The 9364-nt window shown below is 33.8% G+C and overlaps 1 protein-coding gene across 2 annotated transcripts; it reads left to right on the plus strand.

Annotated features, from left to right (window-relative positions):
• The first annotated feature begins 3492 nt into the window (after positions 1-3492).
• On the plus strand, positions 3493-7508 carry LOC119632397 (hydroxyacylglutathione hydrolase, mitochondrial). Of its 2 annotated transcripts, none has more exons than XM_038025287.1 (3): positions 3493-3568; positions 5658-5773; positions 5860-7508. In XM_038025287.1, the coding sequence occupies exons 2-3, from the start codon at positions 5690-5692 to the stop codon at positions 6580-6582; spliced, it is 807 nt and encodes a 268-aa protein (XP_037881215.1). In that variant the 5' UTR covers positions 3493-3568; positions 5658-5689; the 3' UTR covers positions 6583-7508. The 2 variants fall into 2 exon arrangements, with proteins under 2 accessions (XP_037881215.1, XP_037881214.1); XM_038025286.1 differs by lacking the exon at positions 3493-3568 and adding an exon at positions 3575-3844.
• Positions 7509-9364: the final 1856 nt, after the last annotated feature.

Here is a 9364-nt window from a genome sequence, read left to right on the forward strand (position 1 = left end):
GTAATTAATTTTTTTTTGTCTTTTGAAAGTGGAGATGCTTTCAGTGTCAGCTCAATTTTATCCATTTTCAATACTAACCTGAAGAATTTTCAATGTGTATGCTAGACGTGATGCCTATAGCTTCATAATGTTTCAGTTTTCTAATTCTGTTTAAACGTATGCAAAGCGCCCATACACTCTTTAAAAAGACTGAATAATTCCAGTCATTCAAGTAAGCGATATCCACATACATGTAAGTGAATCGAACAAGTGTGTATATCTCGAAAGTGTATATAAAAGTGTATATGTAAGATACTCGCCAGATACCCGTTGATGAGCTCTAAAAGATATGCATATAAAGAAAAAGAAAATAAGCAAAAAGTGAGTAACAAAATATATATAGAAAAAATAATCAAATATATACCTGAGCATATTTACAGACCTGTCGGAGAGATATCTTTAATCGTTGGTTTTGTTGCATCGAATCTATCCTTCTGAAAAAACCGATGGCTGTTTAATATAAGGAGTTTGCAGTACACCGTGTGGCGAATTGGAAGACTTGAGCTTTTGGCTGTCGCTAGTCAGGACATCATTATAAAATTAGTAGTAATCCGACTAGACTTTCGATAGCACTATCACAATAGGATTGCTCTTCGGAATGTTCAGGTAAAGTATTGCCTAGTTGCAATAGTTGATCCATGGCTTTTAAATTCACCAAAGCACCAATTAAGGCTTTGGTGCATTTCGTTAATCAATTTAATGCTATAACGTCGTCTACGTGGTGATTCCCAAAACATTTCTGTGCAATGCGGTTCCTTATTGAACATATTGCTCCTCGCTAGTCGTTACTTTTTTTCATCTTGTGGCTTCACGGTTTTCCACGCCGCCATTGAGATACCGTGATAGGCGTGTTGCAATTTTTTTAAAATGGCTGGGATCCTCTCTAGGCCTACACGATTGTTTAACTTAATTATAAATATATTTTTGTAATAATATATATATATAATAATAATAATAATAATAATAATAATAATATAATAATATGAAATGAAATTAAAAACAAATATCGCGACATTACCGCAGGACAGCATAACGAAGTCCATCTATGCTATAGGCTTTAAAAAGGAGTTGACTTGGGAAGGTTGCAAAGCAAAACACAATTTTATTAAAATAGCATAAGCTGTGGCCAAAAACATTTTCACGAACCTCGAAATCCCTCGATTTCTCAATAACCTCTCTCGTGCTAGCTACCTGATCTGGCGTGTCCGGTAACGAGGATAGCAGATTGAAACAAAAAAAGCAACGACAGTTGTAGCAATTGATTAGCATTGGCAAGAGTGATTTCGTGTATGAGAAACCGGGCTGTACGATATTAACAATAGCGTACAACAATGAACGATAACTGTACAATAAAAATGTAACTATAAATGCGATGCGTATAACTTATGAAGGATTGTCAACAACTTTGTTCAGACGTGTGTGGGATAGGGAGCTGCACATTCTGATATATGGATAGGGAGTACTTGCGATATACAATTGTGCATTTTTGAATAGTGAACAATATCGTGAACGAAGAGATAAATACCAATGAGGAACATTTTATCTATCGGGCCAATTTTATCTATAGCTACAGATTCCATGTTCCTTCCCGTGCATGTATCCAACAAACTTTTTTTTTACTTATAAACTACAGCGAGAAAAACTTCCACATATATTCATTCTATGGGCGATACTATAGTAATAGTATACAAAAATGAAAAAGTTCGTCCACACTTACCCAATGTTATAGTGCGTCAAAGCCTCATTTTTTTTTTTTTTTTTGTCAAATCTTTGTAACTCCCAAAAGCAAGTTTTAAAAACTCTATAAAGCATATACATTCTTAACCAGTGTCAAATTCGGAATGCATCTGCTCCCGGGTTACCGAAGCTAAGACAGCTAACCAAGATACTGGAATTACGTTGGTCTGCTAGGTTTTCGCATCCTTTAAAAGGTATAAAAATCTGCAGTTGTTAAAATTCGTTTAAAATTTTTTATAACATACTTTGTATTTAGACAAATGCATACATACACATAAATCAATACGTAAATAGTAAGAATATAAATTTTTTTTTAATTCTTTATAACAACCCGTACGAATTGTGTTTTTATTTGTGCATGTATTTTCTATCTTTTTGTTATCATTTTATATTCTTTCCATATCGTTCATTTATCAATTCCTTTAGCAGAGGCACGAACCAAGCGTGGGCTCATTTCATGCCAGTAAAACGTTCTCTTGTTCGCAAAAATGAATATGTCGCCTTCAAATTCGACAAAAGAATTTTTTATTATTATTATTATTATAAATTTAGCCAGAGAATAAATTTTAGAACTAAAGTCTTAAAGCACTAACATCTAAGGCTTTCGGCTTTAATAAAAACTCTACCGCACTTGAGATTTGAATCCACGACCATTGAGTTGTCAGTCGAGACTCTTGCCTACTCGGCCACTCAGGCGGATACAAAAGAATTTAAAAATGACCCAAACTAACCAAAGGATACCCATACAATGTAAGTTAAACTGGCAACGCTTTGTTGCCAGAGTTTTCTATTCATTACTCATAAACTACAATAGATACGCAATAAAACTTCCTATTTTTCTACATAGCACAAACAATCCATCCCACCTATCGTAGAGTGTGAAAATTGGTGGCAAGTGATTTTCTTACTTGTTAATTTTAGTTTCTTATTCTTATACTTAAGAATGTCTTAATTAGCTTTGTTATATTATGTTTGCTACGGTTTTTGATTTATTTGTCAAGCAATTAAATCGTACGTAGGCAACGTTTATTTACTTTCTTCCATCTATAAATTATATAAACGCTTTAATGACTTTAGAATTCGATTATTAGTTTTTTTTCTTATTGTTAAAATAATTTCTTTGTTGTAATATGATTTTCTATAATTTGGAGGGAGTATATACATATGTACATTCAAAAATTGCAGTTTAATTGGTTTGTGTCTTGCGAATGTGCAACAATAGAATGAAACAAAATTGAAAATCGTAACCTAAATAAAGATTATTGTATTTGCTAATATGAAGCAAAGGCGATACAATTTTTCAGTGGTTTGTATTGTGTATTGAGAATTAGTTTCCATTTCATTTCAATTTATTTTGGTTTAATGTTAAGGACGAATATATTCCAACAGAATTTAAATAAATAATTTTTCTCCCGTTCCTAAAAATAGGCGTGCTCATTCGATTAGTCGAAACCATTCGCTTAACTTATAAGAAACATGAAATAAAACCATAATGGCTACGCAAAAACAAACTAATCTTGCAGAATAATAAAAATACAACCGCGTATACGTATTTTTGTATTTTTAAAGTTTTATTGTTATTTCTGAAAATGCCAGCCTTAGTACCGCATACAATCACATCTGTTATTCTCATGTCAGAATTGCCATGTTCAAAAATTTCAGGCACATAAAAATACTTATTGTAACAAATTTAACAAACTGAACTATCAAATTCTCGAAAAAAGAAACTTCTGGCAACCTTTATCATTATTGTCTGGTTTATTTTATTCATAGTATTCTTTTCAAGCACGGAGTAAGTTAGCAAAAAAGTATAACTTTGTTTTAAAGCACAATTGGTTTATGTGGCCTTATTTTTTCTATTCTATTAAAATTGATTAAGAAAACAAGTTTTCTATTTAACCCAACCGAAAAGCGGAAAGCTATTAAAAGGTTTAAGGTTAATTGTTTAGAAAAAAAAAACAAAATTTATGTTATTTTAAAATACATCTTCAAGAAAGTAAAATGCTATCGTTTTGGTCGCGTTTTAGAAATGTTTTATTACAAAATGCTTCAGCAGTTTATTTTCAAGGTTTGTAAATGTTTGCAATCACATGAACTCGACGTGTTCCAATCACTGAAGAAGCGGACATCAACCTGAGGAAAGAAAACCCAGAATGTATTGTCATATCAGATGATTTTGTTTGTTGTTATTGTTTGTAGTTGTCGCGTTCATTTATCCTGTTTGGCGATAACTTTTTTTTTAATGCCTTTTTTACTTTTTTAAATGATTCAGATCTCCCTACTTGGAAAGTATATTCACTTATTTGTTATGTTATGTATTAGAATTTAAAGTTTATAGTAACTAAGCATGAACGACGATATAAATGTTGTTGATGATAGTGAAAGATAAGAATAGGGAACAAGAGAATAGCTCGCATTGATTGTGATGTTAGATTTGGTTGGTTAACTCTCAAGTTCTCAAGACCGGAGATACAGGTTTAAGCATTCTGCACAATTAAAAAGCCGCCCTATGCGAAATAATATATTCAAGTTATATAAACATTGGGGAATGTTGTTTTTGTTATCAATGAGCTCTTAATCGTTATAAATATGCCTCAAGCAATATAAATTAACGGTTAGGCCTAACGGTTACAATAGTCGTTACGTTGTTATGAAAAACGGTTATTGGCCAAATATATTTGGCGAGTGGGGTTCAAGTCTATGCTTTGAATTTCTTTTCACTTTATATACTATATATGATTAGCTTATCTTTGATTTATTTTTATACCCTACAGCACTTGGGTATATTGAGTTCGTTCGGAAGGCCTTCGATCGATTCAATATCATTTTCTGAATTGCTACACTGACGTGCTTTGATCCAAGGACGGACGCTATTGAAAATGTTTTGGATCGTTTCATTTTTTCGACCACTCTCCACGTAACGCCATATTTTGAAAAGTGATTGTATGCAAGAACATTACAATCTTCAAAATTTCTCGAAAAAAGTAGCTCATTAATAGTATTTCGGTATTCGAAATTGGTGTGAAAACTGTGGACAGGCTGGGCTAACTTTTTGCAGCCCTGTCATGTTTCCACGAACACGATGTCTCTCAATGGTATGAAGGTCGTTTTTAATTTTTTATGGTTCATAACAGTAAACTGCCAAAGAGATTAACCTTACCGAATTTGTATCAAGTAGGTCTTTGTTTTTAATACCTCTGCATATAAGGATTCTCAGAAAACGTAAGCCCTTATATTCCCAAAAGGGCTTTTTGTTCATTTTTTATGATGAAAATTTGTTTATGATAGTAATTTGATGTAAATATTAAGTGGCACAAATTTGATCCACATGGGTGTACTTTTTGGACCCCAATCCATACAAATTTTCTAACAAGTAATCCTTCAGAAAAATGTTTAACTTTTAATATTTTATGATGGAAATTGATCCGCTGTAGTATATTAACGAAGAAATTGACAGTAGGGAATTAGGACCACGCAGATCTATTTTGTAGACCCTAACACATAAAAAGGCTATCATGGAAAGCGAACTCTTATATAGAGAGAAAGTACAATTTTTAGTTTTCGATGGCAGAAATTGTTTGGTTAATTTGGATCACGCCATATGATGTTTTGGGGACTCTCCAATATGCGCTTTGTCGTGAAATATAAGAAAGGGTAACTTTTGGCGTCTAATTAAAGAAACGAGCGAATAATTGTATTGGGCGAAGTGGTGTGGGGTATTGAATGATCGGTCTTGCCCGACTATAATATTCTTACTTGTTTTCTTCTTTTTTTTTTTTTTTTTTTTGTTTATATGTGAGAATTCCAAGTTGTTCGATTACTGTGGGTCATACAAAAAAAAAAATATTTTTTTCTTGTTTATTTCTTTTCAAATATTTAAGCTCAAAAACTGAGAAGCGTTGGTATTCACGGCATGCACAGCTCAGTGGAAGATTTAAAAACGGAAGCAATGCAAGTGAAAATCTTGCCAGCATTGCAGGACAACTACATGTATTTGGTATATGAAAAAAAAAAAAAGATTTCCTTAAGAATAGTATCTTGCAGGTTATCATTATGTTACAATTTGATTTGAATTTGTTTTAGATTATTTGCGATTCCACACGTGAAGCTGCTATAGTTGATCCTGTATCACCTGAGACGGTTTTACAAGCTGTCAAAGATGAGAATGTGAATTTAAAAAAAGTTCTTACCACTCACCATCACTGGGATCATGCTGGCGGCAATGAGAAGTTATTGCAAATGTTTAGTCTTCCTTTGGAAGTATATGGCGGCGACAATCGTATTGGCGGCCTTAACTGTATGGTTAAACAAAATGATCGCTTAAAAATTGGAAATCTAGACGTGACTTGTTTATTTACACCGTGTCATACTTCGGGACACATATGTTACTATGTTCAGTCTGCGACCGGGGATCGATACGTTTTCACTGGCGATACACTATTTCAGGGCGGTTGTGGTCGCTTTTTCGAAGGGACGGCCGATCAAATGTACGATGCCCTCTGCAAACAGTTATCCTCGCTACCAGACGATACTAAGGTTTTCTGCGGTCATGAATACACGTTGCAAAATATGTCATACGCTTTGCATGTGGAACCGCAAAATGAGAATATACTGAAACGCATCGAATGGGCGAAATTACGCAGAGCCACTAAATCACCCACAGTGCCATCTACTATTGCAGAGGAAAAATCGTGGAACCCATTCATGCGTGTCCATGAACCAAGCGTTCAAAAACACGCACAACAAACCGATCCCGTACGCACAATGGGCAGCTTACGCAAAGAGAAGGACAATTTTAAAGCTTAGAAATTTTCAACTCTCATCTTGTCTTGTGTGTTAAAAATTTAAAGAAGAAGAAACTTGAATAATTCCGGCGTTCTCTTTTGATACCAATAAACTTTATAGCTTTAATATGATAAATCTTTTAAAAATGTACCCCAATTATTTATTATTATTATTATTGTTATTATTATTATTATTATTATTTGTTATTTATTATTTATTATTTTTGCAGCTAATGCTTGCAACAGCGACAATAAGTGTGCTTCATACGTTATGCTTTCGAAAAAGAGAAAGTATTTTAATATTCTGTGCAAAGATTGCGCCGAGATTATAGTTCGAGTCAAGGTTACCTTACGAATATAAAACATTGCTATGTTGCTTATAAATCTTAATAAATTCTCTAATATCAGCCATATCGCGCGGCGTATTCAAATTTTAATTGAGAAATATATACCAACAACAAAAGTATTTTATCTTCATTTGAATAAATGCTTAAAGCAGGATGGTAAACAAGGCAGTAAATAGTTGTGGAATTTATCATAATCACATTCGCTAGACAAAGACTGCTATCTCTGTAAGATTTCAGAGTCAAATTCCTCGCTTATCTAACTGAATAGTTTATGGTGGAATGAAAATAAAGCATTTCAGGAATTTATTGTTTATTTAATTAGAATTTACTTACCTTAAAAGCCGCCGCGACACAAACGTGATATGAAGAATGAATGCTTAGCGAATGTTCACTTCTTATCAAAAAATCAAATACGCATTACAGTCCAGGATAAGAACTCATTATTATACATACATATGTTGCTGGGCTCGTAAATCTCCCCATAACCTCTACATTGGATATGCATTTTGATGAAAAATTTTATTCCGTCGATTCAATTAGCCGTTTCACAAATTCATAATATTGGATTTTGGAGAAAATTTAATCAAATCCGTTATTCAGGGTCTCAAAATCGCAGATCAAGAATAAAAGGGTGATAAGTTTCTCTTTAAATAGTATATGTAAGACAAGCTGACATCTCGATTGCTGAATACCTTATACAATTTTGCGTAATGCAATTTCTCACTTGTCTTTGTGTCCGCCTGCACTACTTCACCCTCTCTGCAGCGCTTCTCCCCGTTAACTGTCAAAAAGAAAGCCTTTCCAGAAATCTGCTCAAAATGTTCGAGATCTTATCGATCTAGTGAAAATCTTCTTCAGATAGATTGGAACGTTTAAAAGGATTCTTCCATAAAATCGCAAAAAGGCTTAAACTGTGAATTATGTGAAAAGTCTCATAGAAGCAGGAAAACTGAGCCTTTGGTCACAAGGAAGTGTTCGGAATTTTGCTGAAAATGGAATGGAGTGAAGACAGTTCGAAAGCAATTGATTCACTTACAGGCAAGATTCTATATAAAACTTGCTTGACAACGGCTTTTGTAGATCGTATTATTCACGGCGCTATGTTCCATCTATCATCTCATATGATCATATTACATTATATCATATTTGGACATATATGGCTGGAATGACGAGTCTAGAGTTAACACCAGGAGTAACTATATACTCGCAGAGAGCCATAAAGAGAATGAACTCGGGAATATAACTAACTATGTATATTTTGATTGATGACAAGAAAGTGTAAGTAAGTGTGTATGCATAGCGCATATCGTCGGCATTGTTGAATATGCATGAGAAGACTGAATAAGTGCCGCACTTATTTAAAATGCATTCTTGCGCTATTATTGTGTGCATTAAGTGCTTGACATATCATGAATAATAGTTGGAAAGAAGACGTGAAAGGAAGCAAAGTTTATAGCTATGTTGTGAACAATTTTGAAGCAAAACGTTTTTATTCGAATTTTTCTTTTTTTTTTTTTTTTTGCTTTCAAGTTAATTGGCTTTGAGTTTACTTAGAATTGAAAAAATTTCGAAAGCTATAGAGAAATAAAATTTTCCTTTTAAGTTTGCAGACTATTAACTGCCTATCAATATTTGCTTTTTCCAAAGTTTTTCACGAACGCATTGTTGGAATAGTCGCTGGAGTGCGTGCAATGCGTTTTACGTTCACGTTAAGCTTATTTGCCGGTATTTCACAAAATTTTCTATTTTACGAGCCGCACCGCTCTCGTAGATTGCGGATCAAGGAAAATCGTATTCTGGTTTGAGGCGATTAAGAGGTTGAAATATTTCGCAAACATGATGCATGGCTTGAAAGGAGGGAAGTACAATTATGCAGCGTGAAATTATGCGGCTTAGAAGGTTACATAATGCAATAAATCTCTCTCTTGTATATATGGGAGTATATTTTGCTTGTGCTAGGCTTTTTGCGCCTACGATACGTTAACACTAAACTAAATATTTACTATCACAGATTGCAGTCCAGTGTTGGCTATTTTTGGGCAGCATTGCTATTTGTCTCGATTGACAAGCTTATCGCAAAGGGATGCGACGAGGGGACTAGATATTCACTAAGCACGCACGTGGCATTGTGTAGTGAGCCGATTTGAACTGTGAATATTCGTCTATGCGAATAGAAATCTATAGCTATGTTATATCAGTGTTTATGCAAGATTTTAGTTAATTGATGGTGGACAGCGTAGTCCTTGTGGATCAATTAAACGTATTTAGGCTGCACTTTTTTTTGTGTTCGCCTTCCCTTTTGCGGATGCGTATGAGATATCTTTAAGAATAGATTTCGCTTTTTTGTCGCGCAAGCAAATTGAAATTTTTGAATCTGTAGAAATAGTTTGGAATTTTGTTGTGGCCGTCCTTTTTATCTTTTGTTATCTTAGCGGGAAACAGGACGGGAAAGCCTTA

Source organism: Glossina fuscipes, unplaced genomic scaffold, assembly GCF_014805625.2.
Source record: "Glossina fuscipes isolate IAEA_lab_2018 unplaced genomic scaffold, Yale_Gfus_2 1, whole genome shotgun sequence".
Taxonomy (NCBI): Eukaryota; Metazoa; Arthropoda; class Insecta; order Diptera; family Glossinidae; genus Glossina; species Glossina fuscipes.